This window comes from Pituophis catenifer, unplaced genomic scaffold (genome assembly GCF_029215685.1).
Source record: "Pituophis catenifer annectens isolate HBS135680 unplaced genomic scaffold, rPitCat1.0.hap2 SCAF_1, whole genome shotgun sequence".
NCBI classification, from domain to species: domain Eukaryota; kingdom Metazoa; phylum Chordata; class Lepidosauria; order Squamata; family Colubridae; genus Pituophis; species Pituophis catenifer.
The window spans coordinates 318,627,283-318,642,860 of NW_027256881.1; the positions used below are offsets into that span (position 1 = coordinate 318,627,283).

Genomic DNA, 15,578 nt, shown 5'->3' on the forward strand with positions numbered 1-15,578 from the left:
AGAGGGCTGTAAAAGCACTATGAAGGGGTATATAAATCTAAGTGCTATTGGTATTTGACATGACATGCTATTTTTAGCCATTGTTTCTGCCTGGTAATTTTTTTAAGAAGTTCCCAAATTAAAAATGTTAAATTATAGACACCAAAGGTAGCTAATGTTAGAAAGAAAACAATCATTTCAGAAATGGTTCAGGATACTGATTTCCAAGGAGCAACAGAAAACATACTATCAGGTGAGACTGATCTGATCACATACAGCTGATGCATACATGTCTTAAAGTGAACTGGATTACCTCAGCTTCTGTAGCAGTGCCTGGTAGCTTGATGTGATTGGCATTGATCCCGATCTGAGAAAACAAAATGCCAAATAAATGACAGAGTTTATGAACTGAGACACGTTCAGATGAAGGTTAAACAATCTCATTTTGCAAGCTTTATAACCTTCCTCATACAGAGTTCAAAAATGGTATATAGCAGGAGGTTAAAATGTTCATTGGGCAAAGGCAGGAAAATGTATTCATAGGTTGTCTAGGCAACCAGGCAACTTTCTTTGTCACACTACAAAGCAAGAGTTTCATCATCTGTCTTTCCAATACAGTGTGGGAAAATAAGAACTAATGTGTTCAATTCTGGTCTTGAAATGGAAATAAAAACAAGTTTTTATATTTATATGTATGTACACATCTATCTGTATATGTGTGTGTACTTCTTTACTATATCTTTAATTAAGCATTTGTTTAGCAATTGCCCCTGTGCAAATTGGCAAATTATCCTTGGTTACCACAACAGCCCTCCATAACGTACTTCTTATCCTAACTTTGTACAGCTGAAGAAGACAATTGTCACAAAATCTTTCCACTAGAAGGGAAGATCCTGGAGAGTTTCTACTACTACAGAAACAATCTCCTTGATAGTGGTTATAATTATATTTTACTATCTAAATTTACATCACATTTTCCTTTTTCCCATAAGCTACCCTTTCTAATCTTCAAACCCATATTTTTTCTCCTTTTTTCAGCAAAATAGGTTTCCAGTCACTAATAAATGTAGTTATTGATCTTTCTCTAATCAAACAATGTTGCCATCTCTGCTAGTTCTGTCATCTTCGCCAACCATTCCTCCATTGTGGGTAGCAGCAATCATACATATAACTAATTTTCCACTGCTGTTTTGTAATTGACTATCCATTAATCCTAACAAGAAAAGTTATGGTTACAATTACACTTTACAATTGGAAACTATGTATCTCAATTTCCCTACTTGAAGCTAAATTCACAAATAAGAACAAAATGTTTCATTGTTTCTAATGCTACGGAAAAACAGAATTACCTCAGCGGCAGCCTTCAGCTTCATGCTAATGTAGAGATTTGAATCATCCCGGTCACCAACCTTTGGGGGAAAATAAATCAGATTATTTTATAGGCCAGTGTTCCCTAACCCCTGGGCCATGGCCCACTACCAGGCCACGGCCTGTACGGAATTGGGCCGCATGACCAGCTGGCCAATGCACGCATGTAGCTCAACTTGCGTGAGCCAGTTCTCTCCCCCCCCACTGGACCACCAAGCCTCAAAGGTTGGGGACCACTATTATAGGCCTTTCATCCTTTTATCGATGCTATTGAAGACTAAATTTACAGAAAGCATTTCAAAGTTGAAGGGTTCTGATCATGACTTCAAAACCTTTTGCACAATTCTAAAATATATTTCTTTATCCTAGATAATTGTTTACTCTTCCAAGAAGTTGGATATTGCCAAAACAGAACAAAATGATACTAATAACATGTCGTACTGCTCTGAAGTCCTTTTTCATCTTAATCTGTTACTTTAGTGGTGGTTGGAAAACAATTTTGCGTACAGTACAATGTAACAAACAACATGTGTTATTAATCTCATAAAAAATGGTAATGTTTCTACATAAGTAAATTTCTTGGTTATCTATTTATTACATTTTTATTCTACCTTTAACCCTTTATCAGTAACAAGGCAGGGAGCATAGCTAATACCCTGTGAGGTGGGTTGGGCTGAGAAAGTGAGAGAAAGAGTGGCCCAAAGTCACCCAGTTGTCTTCATGCCTAAGGTGGGACTAGAACTCATAGTCTCCTGATTTCTAGGCCAGTGCCTCAACCACTACACCTATTGTCTAAAGCAGGAGTGTCAAACTTGTGTTGTCCCGGCATTGTCACGTGATATATGGTGACTTTTTCCCCCTTTGCTAAACCGGGCATGGGCATGGCCAGCATGTGACACATCCAGCCTGCGGGCCACGAGTTTGACAGCCCTGGCCTAAAGTTTTCTCTCAATCAGATTTAATATGTAATGGTCTTTTTGAACAAAACCAAATTATATTTTCACTGCTCCACTAGCTCAACTGGGATCTTGTATCTGCCTCAGACTTCATTCTTTCTTACATAATTCCTCCCAGTCAACAGGGGAGAACTTTAGTGTGCTTAGCTGGAATCTGGCAGACTTTAAAACCTTCACTCTAAATATGAATATATTCATATTTAATCTGCCTTTTAAGCTAATATGCATTTTACAAGCGTGCTAGTAATGTATAACACAATGTCTTCCTCAAACAATGTCTTCCTCAAACTAAGCATAAATACATAAAAACTGAGCATAAATACATAAAAACTGAGCATAAATACATAAAAACTGAGCATAACATAAATACAAGATAAAAGAAACAGAAATAAAATGTTTGGCATTGTAAAAGGCTTTTTGGATACTTTTTCCCGTTTTAAACAGCATATAAAATTCAAGAGATGGCACTAAGGTTGTGTACAATATTGAATTCAAAGGGGGAAAAGGCACTTTGGAGCATTTTAAAATAGATGCAGCTTTTTCTGGAATCATGTCGCTGTTTTTGTGGCTACAGTATAATCCCAGCAGTTTAAGGACTTGCTGACAGATACTACCTGAGAACTCCTGCATCCTCTGAAGTTTCTTTTTCTCCTTTGAATTCAGAGTTTGCATACTTCCAGAAAAATTCTCTCTGGATGCATCTGCCATTCCTTATAAAGTTTTCATAGTTCACACGACATATTAAATTGTGTTGTCAACAATTTGCTGTTATGTAGACCCTTCACAGTACAAAAAAAGATTCATTTGAGTTGTTATTGACTGTAAGGACTATGGAAATGAATGGGACAGCTCTAACTAAAGTGCTATAAAACAACAATGCACCAAAACTATTACAGATAGTCCTCGACTTACAACTATTCATTTAGTGTCCAAGTTACAATGGAGAACAATGACTTATAACTGGTCCTCACAGTTATGACTGTTGCACCATCACATGATCAAAATTCAGGTGCTTTGCATGTATTTACAATGATTGCAGTATCCTGGGTTCACTTGATTGCCATTTGTGACTTTCGTAGCCGGGGTTTGGCAAATAAAGTCAATGGGGGAAACCAGACTCACTTAACAACCATGTGGTTTGCTTAATGACCCTGGTGATCTGCTTAACAACTCCAACATAAAGATTGCAATATTGGGTATGACTCACTTAATCACCTCACTTAGGGGCAGACCTTCTACTCCCAATTGTGGTCTTAAGTCAAAGATTACCTGCATATGCTTGGCTTGATTCTATGGGTGACAATATATATATTGCCCTTACCTGCAGAATAGCAAGGCCTGGCCTGAAACCAGGAACTTTTGCTTTCATTTCTGCAACTTGATTCTTCAGTCGCTCCCTTACTTGGCTAGAAAAAACAGGTGGGAAAGAGAAAGTAAAGATTAACAATTAATAGTAGATTAAAAAAAAAAGTGGGATCTAGTTCCAAAAACAACCCCAAGATTTAAATTTGCACCATTTAGTTTTCCCGTTTCTAATTCCCAATTCCACAAATGTGGAAGACTGTGCTGCTGACCAGAATTAAGAAAGGGGAAGAAATACATCAACTGCCCAAGTAAAGATGTTTGAACAACTTTCTTTTCTTTGCTCATAGAATGTCATGAACTGTCACTCATCAATGGTGAGAGTCAACAGTGCAGTTGTGAAGGTATGCAGTTGCCTAAAATGAGATGAAGTCTAACAAGGAAAATTATTAAAGGCAGTTTTAAAAACTGATGTGTGTAGTGGCCAACTGACAAATGTATCAATAAAGGATAATATTTGTAGCTCAGGGTTGAAATGAAGGACCCTTGGTGCTCTCTGAGCCTGGTTATTTTCTTGCAGATGTTTCATTACCCAACATGGGTAACATCATCAGTGCTAGTAAGGAGTAGGGTTTGTTATATGTAGTTAACTACATACTACAAAAGAGACAATTAACAAGCCAAAAAGGGAACACAACCGCCCCAGCAGCAATCAGGACCCAGACAAGCATAGATTAATATCAAAATTAACATCAATCAAGTAACCAATACCCCAATCAAGGAACTGCCAAACAAGCCAATAGCAAACAGCCTGGAGAATCTCTAAGGTCACCCCCACCAACACTGTTGGACAAGCCAGTAGAATATAAACTGAGAGCAAACCCCACTCCTTACTAGCACTGATTATGTTACCTAGTTTCGGTAATGAAACATCTGCAAGGAAAAAACCAAGCTCAGAGAGCACCAAGGACCTCTCATGAACAATGTATGAACTGGATCTGAGACAGTTTGACAAGAAACGTCAACAAAATGTTACTGTCACTATTTATGATTTACAATATACTGTAGGTCTGTTGATTTTACAAAGTTACATAATATCCTGTGAAAAAAAACACAGAATATCAGAGTTGGAAGGGACCTTGGATGTCTTCTAATCCAACCCCCTGCTTAGGCAGGAAACCCTACACCACTTCAGACAAATGGTTGTCCAATCTCTTCTTAAAATTTCCAGTGTTGGAGCAATCACAACTTCTGGAGGCAAGTTGTTCCACTGATTAATTGTTCTAACTGTCAGGAAATTTCTCCTTAGTTCTAGGTTGCTTCTTTCCTTGATTAGTTTCCAACCATTGCTTCTTGTCCTGCCCTCAGGTGCTTTGGACAATAGCTTGACTCCCTCTTCTTTCTGCCAGTCCCTGAGATATTGGAACACTGCTATCATGTCACCTGTAGTCCTTCTTTTCTTTAAACTAGACATACCCAGTTCTTACATCCGTTCTTCATGTGTTTTAACCTCCAGTCCCCTAATCATCTTTGTTGCTCTTCTCTGCACTCCTTCTAGAGTCTCCACATCTTTTTTACATCGTGGCGACCAAAACTGGATGCAGTATTCCAAGTGTGCCTTACCAAGACATTATAAAGTGGTATTAACACTTCATGTGATCTTGATTCTATCCTTCTCTTTTTGCAGCCTAGAATTGTATTAGCTTTTTTGGCAGCTGCTGCATACTGCTGGCTCATATTTAAATGGTTGTCTGCTAGGACTCCAAGATCCCTCTCAGAGTTACTACTATTGAGCAAGGTACCACACATACTGTACATGTGCATTTTGTTTTTCTTGCCTAAATGTAGAACCTTACTTTTTTCACCATTGAATTTCATTTTGTTAGATAGCGCCCAATGTTCAAGTCTGTCAAGATCTTTCTGTATCTTAAGCCTATCTTCTGGAGAGTTGGCTATTCCTGGTAGCTTGATGTCATTTGCAAATTTGATGAGTTCCCCATCTATCCCCTCGTCCAAATCATTGATGAAGACGTTGAAGACTATTGGGTCTAAAACAAAGCCTTGGGATACTCCACTGCATACTTCTGTCCATGTAAATGCAATTCCATTGAGGACTTACACGTTGAGTGCGGTTGGTCAGCCAGTTATGAATCCATCTGGTGGTAATGCTGTCTAACCCACATTTTTCTATTTTATCTAGTAGTAGGTTATGGTCTACTTTATCAAATGCCTTACTGTCTTAAATGCTGTGGTGGCATAGTGGTTAGAGTGAAGTACTGCAGGCTACTTCTGCTGATCACTGGCTGCCAGCAGTTTGGCAGATCGAATCTCACCAGGCTCAAGGTTGACCCAGCCTTCCATCCTTCTGAGGTCAGTAAAATGAGGACCCATATTGTTGGGGGCAATATGCTGACTCTGTAAACCACTTAGAGAGGAGAGGGCTGTAAAGTACTATGAAGTGGTATATAAGTCTAAGTGCTATTGCTATTATTGAAGTCCAAGTAAATTGTATCGACAGCATTCCTCTGGTCCACTAATTTTGTCACTTTATCAAAGAATGCAATGAGAGGTAAGTGAGGTAAGTGACAGACCCAAATGAGTTTTAAACTTTTAAGAAAAACTGGGGTTTGAGTCTATGCCTTACAGGCCTGGTTTCACTCTCCAACCATCAATATTTTTCTTGTACAAAATATTATGCAACAGTATTTCTTATGTTTAATTATTAGGTGGAAATATTTAGTTTAGAGCAGGGGTGGGCAATTGATTTTCCCAAGGGGCCACATGAGAAACTGGGATTGTTGTGAAGGGTCAAACCTATATGCTAAACTTAATTCTGCTCAATGTTAATTTTATTGCTTTATAAAAAAAATTGTAAACTATATGGTTTTGATTACCTGCTACTGGTAAGAACAAATATTATGTCTTATTCTAATTTCTGATTGCCCTCCAACAGGCCGGACAGGGACAGCCAAAGGGTCAGATATAGCCCAGGTGCTGTAAAATGCCCAGGTCTGACTTAGACAAAAGTAAAATTGAAGAAGAAAATGAAACTGACAAACCAGTTGCTACTGTACATCATTTACTACCATACACTCTATTCTAGTAAAATTAACAATCACACCATTCATTGCCACCTGGTGAACCCAGAGTGCAACTGCAAATAATTTTTTTTCTTAACATTGTTTGAAAGACCAGTAGAACTTAATAATTACCTGCTACAGACATTGCATTAAGCTAGGTTCTGCTTAACCATTATTTTTTCCTGAGCTAGAATTGGCTGCTTTTATTTGTGATGCAAAATCATAAACCAGGTTTTGCAAAATACAAGGACTGCATCATATCTAATATCATTCCCCCCAAATCACTTTGCATTAATACAAATCACAAAACAAGTTACTATTTGATTAAATAGTTGTCAAGATGTGAGAAAGCAGCTTTCTAGACATCATAAAATGTTATTAACAGGGATTCGAGAAAGTTCTGAGATGGTTGATGCTGCTTAAACAGGGCTTATGTCAGATTTCACACAAGTACAATGGTAAATCAACTCTGCATTCGTAGAATTGCATCCTGTACCCAAAAGCAGAAATTCCAGAGCCTTGGCACAATAAAGGAAGCTGCATAATTACAGTCGCAAAAGAAATCCTGTTTATACATAGATTTGTCTGCTCGAGAACACAAACATTAAACCCAATATACACAATAGCCAGGGTTTGAACTCCTAATATTTTCCACCTCACTCTTTGGAGTCAATGGACTTTTTGGCCATTCTTTTCTCAGCTTTGAGAGTGAGAAGCAGCAGTTCAGGGCTCACACAGTAGATCTTCTTGAGTCTTGATCTTTCCACATGATACTCCTTTAGTGATTTTTTTTTCAAACCTAAATTTACCTAATTTTCTTACTTTTTCCTGGAAGGACTTGATTTCTAGTTATCTTTGTCTTAATTTTCTCTACAGGCTGGCATTCAAAATGCCAGTCATCCCTCTAATCTCCCATAATGTCTATAATGATACTGTGGCTGAAGGTCAGAAGGGGAAAATGCAGGATCAACTGACAGAGGGGGTGATTTTGGGTGAACCAAAAGGAGGTGTTTTACCTATGATCTCCTTAAACCTTTCCTAATATTACAAATACTTGTTTTTCAAGGTAACATTTGAGATAGCCCTGTAAGAAATTAACGTCTCTGTTAGCTTTAATTTCACAATATTTAGTTTATTGATTATGTGACATCAAACCAGTTTTGGCTCTTACTGACCAAATAGATGTAGTAATTTCCACTGGATAAAAGAGCTGAGTGGCATGGACATCTCTTCTATCAGTTAATATTTCACCAAATCCCACTCCATTAATTCCATCACATCCATTTCAGCTTGCTAAGAGCTAATTCCCAGCTACTTCTAATATTGGTAGTCCGTGACTCACAACAGTTCATTTAGTGACTATTGAAAGTTACAACGTCACTGAGAAAAGTGACATTATTATTTTTCACAATTACGACCACTGCAGGATCCCCATGATCAAGTGATCAAATTTTGGATGTTTGGCAACTGGTTCATATTTATGACGGTTGCAGTGTCCCAGGGTCATGTGATCACCTTTTGCAACTTTCTAACAAGCAAAGTCAATGGGGAAGCCAGATTCACTTAACAAACATGTTACTAACTTAAGAATTGCAGTGATTCATTTAACAGTCGTAAAGTGGAACAAAACTCACTTAACAAATGTCTCGCTTAGCAACATAAATTTTGGGCTCCACTGTAGTCATAAATCGAGGACTACCTGTACTGCAGATCATAAAATACTTTTTGCCACCCAAGTTTTTTTCTCATATGTACTAAATAGCAAAATTTCTATTACTGCCTTCTGCTTCATAAATGTAAAGCGATTTTAAAATGAAGTCCTAAACTGGCTATAAAAGGGCCTGATGAAATTAATTTGCAAATCAAGCAAATTAATTTAACATCCCTAATTTATATTCCCAAATGAACAGAAAGGGAAAAGATATGTGATGTTTGCCACAGAATTCCTGTAAGTGGCAAGTAAAATAACTGTTTAGGTAATGAAAAATCTCTCAAAGATCCAACAATCATTGAGTTGTGTAATTTTCTATAATAAAGAGCAACATACATTTTTTCTGTTAAAGTATGCCAGAATGCAGCCAAATGTGGCTTATTGAAAAACCTGTGTCTAAACAAATCATGATTTAGCACAATCTGTGACTTAAGACAATGTTGCTTGAAGATTGCCCAGTGAGTTCTGGGACTGAGAAAGGATTTGCTCTTCACTCATCCCAAGCCCAAGAACAAAGCAATCCACTATTCCACAATTCAGTTGAAATTCATTCTGTTTTTTCCAATATGGGCCATGTTAAATGTTTGCAACAGCTTTCAATTCCAAAGGTCATTAAGAGAGCAGATTCTTGTAGCTGCTTCATGTGCCAATTCAGCTAGAAAGGAAAATTCCATGCAAGATGTAAAGAACAGAAACTTTCCCTTAAATTTCACAGATAGCCTGATCACGTTAAGTGCTATTTAATCAGTTGCACATGAGCCTTATGAATTCTAAACTCATGATAGCCTCCCCCAAAAAGCTTAGGAAGGATAGATATATTGGTATCTAGATCCCTCCCTTTATGAAATCTATCTGAAACAATCTCACACAGTAACTTTTCCTATTCTGATGTTCTTTGACACCCCCTTGAGGCCTAAAAGAAGGATAATATTTATTTTTGTTCTCCAACTTCCTCTTTTAGGTTCAAGTCCCAAATCAACACAATTTTGAAGCTTTAAAAACAGCTACTAAATTGTAGCCTGGCAACATAGACAGTTCAGAAAAGTTTGTCATAATAAAACAGCTTCTCTTTGGGGTGCAACCAGTCATTTCTTGCAACAGACAGCTGCATTTCTTGGATTTGTCAATCATTTACTGGTCACTCTTTTTCCCCACAGTAGGGATGGGCCGTATAAAGTCTCCAGAGATAGTGAACATACTTTCATAAACTTCAGGCAACAGAACCAGTGAGTTAGAATGAAGAAGCTGCAGTCCAGGGGTGTTAAACCCTTGTCATCACAGCTTCGTCACGTGACATATCGGGAATTCCCCCCCCTTCGCTAAACCAGGCAGGGGAGGGGATGGGGTCAGCATGTGATACATCTGACCCATGGGGGACCACATGTGATGTTTTCACCCTACAATTCCTATGACAAAAACAGCTGGATTTGATCCAGCATCGGGCAATATTAAAGTTCTATTGACTATGTTTGATCGATGAAAGCCCATTCAAAGTATAGGCAACAGAACTAATGGTTTCATATTATTCAACTGATTATGGTCTGATTTGGCCTAATCAAAATATTGCAAAGAATAGTTAAAGGTTTGGTGGGGTATGTGACTCTAGCCCATTACAATTTATTATTTAATAAATCACAAACAAATTATGGTTTAGCACAGGGATGTCAAACTCAATTTCATTGAGGGCCGCATCAGGGTTCTGTTTGACCTGGGGGGGGCATGGTGGGTGTGGCCAGCTTGACATCACTTGTGTCAGGGCGCCTGTGGTGGCGTGAGCGCTCTGTCAGCAAAAATGGGCTCCTGGGCTCCATTTTCAGCTTCCTTCAACCCTTTGCCAGTGAAAATGGAGCTCAGGAGGGCCACCTGCGGCCCTTGCGATCTTCATTTTTGCTGGCAGAGGCACTGTGGGCCAGTCCTTTGCTGTTTCCAGGGCCCCCCCATGGACCAGATCCGGCCCCCAGGCCTTGAGTTTGACACCCCTGGTTTAGCACAATAGGTGGACTCAGTCTTATTTTTCCAGTAATCTAATACTGGAAAACAATAGGAGTTCCTATAATTGACGCGTTGTGGGAAAACAGACTCCCAATTTATAGGAATGTGAGTATATCTGGAATGCTGAGAACATGTTATTGGCAACCTGACTGGAGTTACCCACTTTACCAGAAGGCAAAATGCACCATTTTTCTGGTCTCTGAGAATGTTCTTTATTAACTCAATTTATCTTTGTTTTTTCAATGAAAAGGCAAGCACGCTTCTACACAAAGCACTGAACTGCTCTCAACCCACCATCTTTTATGTTCCGTGACAGTATGCATGTGGCTGGTGGGGCATGTTAGCTTCCAGTTTTGAATGAATAAATGAATCTACAAGGGAGCCAAGTGAGGAAAAGGAAATATCATTGAGTATTAATTATTTGTTAAAATAATGAAGGTAGAATATAAACAAACAAATAAATAAGAACACCAAAGAGCTCTTGGCATGCAGGCTTTACAGTACAAGGATGATTCCATTTTAAATTATACTGAAATGAGATAACTTTATAGATTTTTCCCAATTGTGCAAAACCACAGTCCTTATACTTCTTCTGTTAGGTAGAAAAATACAGCGAAAACTCAATAATCCTATCGGTGGTCAAAATCCAACAAACCTAAAGTAGCAGAATCGGTTTTCTTAACACTATTTCTGTTTGTGTGCAAAAAAATGTGCTGCCTGAAGTGATAAAGCTTCTCTTGATAGGTTTCTTAGTGTGATTTATTTAAAACAAAGCTGGAACCTTTGCCAACCAGACACCTATGCAGACGATTTTAAAAGCAGAAATCTGAAATTTGCAGCCTTCCTGATGTTTCTAGTCTGAATTCTCTTGGCCCAAGCCAACGCAGCCAAAAGACTTGGGAGTTGAACATCACATAAAGAAGTAAAGATTCCCTACCTCTGCATTAAAACAGTGAATGGATTTCAAAAGACAGCAAACATTTTGTATCATATGTATAATTTCAGGATCAAGATATAAAATGTTAATCAATCATGGAACTCTGAGTTAATAAGCAATAAAGAAAGATAGGAAATCAAAGATACCGTTCAGAAAAAGACTTGATAGGCTCTCCCTTTCCACGGTTTTAAAACTTAGTCCAAAGTTGGGTGGGTGTATCCTCAAAATGGCACTCGTGAGTATGATAGCACATATGGAGACCTCTCTTGATGCCTATGATTAGATGGCATCTATCTAGAAACTAAGCACCAGCTTTATGGGAATTGATCTGGGCTGGAAAGACTACCATTAGTCTTTTGAAAACAATAAAAAATGATACACCTTCTATGCATAGCTTTATTTAGAAGTATGCTATTGAGACATTTTGAGAGAGTGCAGAAAACATACTCTTAAAAGTCTAATTTGTTTATATACATATCTGAGAGCCAGTCTGTGTACTGGGTAACTGAGGAAGAAACCTGAACAAATTAGTCCTTAGTCTGAGGCCAGCTGGGTGAGCCAGTCCTTCTCTCAGACCTAGGAAGGAGGCAATGGCAAACTATTTCTGAAAGATCTTGCCAGGAACACTGCATGGACTTGTTCAGGCAGTCAACCAGGAATCGATACTGACTTGAAGACACAAAAACAAAACAACCTGCATGCATAAAGCAACATATACTCTACCAGACGAAAAATACAACAATCCTGTTCACATGCCCATTTGTTTTTTGGCAAGAAAGCAGGAGAAGTTGCCACTATCTTCTTCCAGATGGTTTTTCAGCTTCCAGTCCAGGCCATAGTCCTAGGATTTCCTGGTACTCTCCCACCTAAATACTAATTTGTTTAGTTTAGCTTTTTTGAGATCAACTAAAAGTCTGCCAAGAATTGCCACCTACAATGTGGTATCTACTCCCACGTATATTCATTTTGTTATTCAAAAATCAAATGTAGCATCCAGATGAAATAAGCTGTGCATCCCTGACATCCAACTTGGACAGCTGCAGTTTTCTTTTTTTTAAATGGACCTTGTTCTGCATTTTCTGGCAATTATAGTATGACAGGAAAGCATCAAAATTCTGTGAACCTGGCAGTTTAGCACCATAGCAAAACCTATATGCCTCAGTGCCTTCCGTCGTGCCCTTAAAACCCACTTTTTCCAGCAAGCCGGGCTGGCTTAAGAAGAAATTTTTAAATGTTTTAATTGGTTTGTGATTTTTAATTTTTGGGCCAAATTTATATATATTTTAATTGTTTTTTAATATTTGTAATATTTGTATTTCATGTTCTTAATTCTGGCTGTACACCGCCCTGAGTCCTCAGGGAGAAGGGCGGTATATAAATTGGAAAAATAAATAAATAAATAAATAAATAAATAAAGGTTAACTCCTGCCAGAAGCTGCTTATGCAAGCAACTTCCCAACCGAATCAGTATAATAGAACAAACTTGCACAATAATTAGAAGTTCTCTTCCAAGAAACAGAGGAGGGGCAGAGTCACAATTTGGAATCAAGAAAGTAGGCAATGGCTAACTGCACAACCATTAAAGGCACAGGAATTGGTGAGAAAGAAAAAATAGGCCTGTTTCCACTTTTGGCAGGTCAACTGTCAGTTCATATCTTCTGTGCAAATCTTTCTGGATTTAGGGATAATTTAATACTAAAATCTTGTGCTGTGATTTTCTATGAAACCCTTTTGCATAACCAATCACTGCCGATGTTTCTTCTAGGTCTCGTCCTAGAAGAAACCACCTCAGCTTCTAAATGGGAGGAAACAACTCTTCCAAATGGCACTGACCACAATGCACAGACACATATAAATTAAAAAATTAAATTAAAAAAACCCATGCTTATTAGAACTCTATAAGTTATAAGCAAATCTAGGCATGATTTATTACCAATTTTTCCTTTAATCCCGTGACACTTTCACTCCACCCCTTTCTTATTAGAAGTGGTGTGCCTTTAATACAAACTGGATGCAATTGTTCCAAATGCCAATATTCAAGCGCCTGTTGAAATCCTGCCTCCCTTGCTGTGGTTAGGAGGTACAGTTCTACCCTCAGGAGAGAAAGGAGTAGCAAATTAGCTACCTTGTAATTTCAATACTGCTTCAGTTACCTTTCTTTCTAGGGCATTCTTACAGAGGGGAAAAAGGAGGAATCCTTAAGAGAAGTCACTTGTATAATCAAAATGACATATTGTGATTTTGATAGACCATATACTAGAGTAATGCATGACCCCCCCCTCCACACACACAATTTTATCAAAGGGCAACATATTGAATCATTAATCCAAAACAGGCTAGGTTGATACATCAACTTAAATGTGGTTGCCTAGTTTATGGTTCAGTGTTTTGTGAGAACACAGCCAACTATGTGAGGGTCCTCTAACAAATTTCATAGATAGGTGGGTGCTTGAATCTGCTCTAGTGCTCTGCCTTCTCAAATTCTGTACATAAAAGATCCAGCATGATTCTGTTTGCAAAGAGCAGGTGAGAAAAAAGAGCTGCCTAGCATTCTAAAGTCCAAGCTCAAGAGAGTGAACAACTCAAATTTACTAAGGCGGAGGAGCTAATGCTAGGCTAAAAATGGTTAAGGTGGGAAAAACAACTTTTCATGTTCCTGTGCCAAATGTGTATGCCTCAGTAGGAAGAGAAGCCAAGCCTGGCCCACATTTTCTCAAAGGCGACGTTGGTTGGGTTCAGTCATTATTGTAAGCCATAATGTGGTTTGGTGCTGGTGTAGAGCACTATGACAACCCTAATAGTTATTCAACAGGCCACAATTAAGCAAACAGTGACCTGATATGCACAAAAAGACACTGTGACTAGTTCAGCTTCCTACCAACTAACTGTTCCATAGGGACAAATAAATCTCTTAATGTGTCTTTGAGAAAGTCACCCACAAAATAAAATTGCAAACAAGCTGGCTGTTGGGACGAGCAAAACACAACCCAACTTGATAAAGTAGAGTTAATGCAGGGACTACCAAGCAAGTGCTGATCTCCAACATCCCTCTTTATGAGAAACATCTGCAGGCAATCTCATTGAATTCAATGGGATTTACCTCTTAAATAGAGATTAATGTAAGATTCACACTGTGTTAGACTGGACTGTAAAATTAGGATTCTTAGGATTTATTAGATTGTTCTGATAAGCACATTCTTCACCATACCTATGTACTAGATCAGGGGTCTCCAACCTTGGCAACTTTAAGCCTGGCGGACTTCAACTCCCAGAATTCCCCAGCCAGCAAAGCAAAGCTGGCTGGGGAATTCTGGGAGTTGAAGTCCGCCAGGCTTAAAGTTGCCAAGATTGGAGACCCCTGTACTAGATAACAGGCCAGGTATACCACACGACGCATTTACGGTGTTGCCGCCCTCCCGAATCTGGAAAGTCTCTCGCTGCCCCCCCCTCTTTTCTTTTCTTTTCTTTTCTTTTTGCAGAAAAAGATAACAGATATCAGCGTGAATCTCCAACCCCAACTCCGCGCACCGACGCGATGGAGGGAACTTACGCCGAAACGGTTTTCCCACTGATGATCTCCGCGGAAGGCATGGCGACTCTCCGGACAACAGCAGCTCTTGCGCTAAGAGAGGCTCCGATGGTGTCAGGAAGGAGTTCAAAAACCCCCGGGACCCTCCTCCTTCCGCGTGCTACCCACGTGGCTACAAACTTTGCACGACACTCCCGGGGCGCGAGTTCCCTCGGACAGCCAACCCGGGACGCCCTCCGCGTTCCCCCCCTCTCTTCCCCGCCTTCCGCCGGAGGGGGGTGGAGGAGAAAGAGGAGGAGGCGATGGACCCAGACTAGCAGGAACTCACTTCTTTCGGCGGGCGGGCGCGCGCGCGCGCGCACGAAGGTCCCGGACCACCCCTTTCTAGGAGCCGATCCAGGAGGCGTCGTCCTTCCCAGTCGATCCCCGGCGCCTCCCGCTCCTCCCGAGTTAGGTGGAGCGATCGTTTCCCCCTCGTTGAAGAAGCGGGCTTGAGAAAAGCACAGCTCAATGAGGAAAGCTTGATGCTTCCTGACAGGGTCTAATTGTCTCTTGCGCACCTTTTAAACGCAGAAGTAAACGAGCTGCTTGAAAACGGACAGGCTTCAGTTCCTCGGGAGCAGATTGCATAAAATTCACCACTTGGGGGGGATCAGATTGCACAACTTGTTTTGCAGAAAAAGGAATTTAGAATTTCCCATTCATGCTGCCCCCCCTCTCTCTC

General features: G+C 39.5%; 1 protein-coding gene across 1 annotated transcript in view; it reads right to left on the minus strand.

Annotated features, from left to right (window-relative positions):
• The window catches only part of MTHFD1 (methylenetetrahydrofolate dehydrogenase, cyclohydrolase and formyltetrahydrofolate synthetase 1), a 62,818-nt gene extending 47,862 nt beyond the window's left edge, over nt 1-14,956 (minus strand). The window contains exons 1-4 of the mRNA XM_070942433.1: nt 14,876-14,956; nt 3,625-3,709; nt 1,329-1,388; nt 293-346 (exon numbers count right to left, since the gene is read on the minus strand). Of these exons, the coding sequence (XP_070798534.1) occupies nt 293-346; nt 1,329-1,388; nt 3,625-3,709; nt 14,876-14,916 (240 nt within the window). The 5' untranslated portion in view covers nt 14,917-14,956. The remainder of the gene's footprint in view (nt 1-292; nt 347-1,328; nt 1,389-3,624; nt 3,710-14,875) is intronic.
• Between the last annotated feature and the right edge of the window lie 622 nt (nt 14,957-15,578).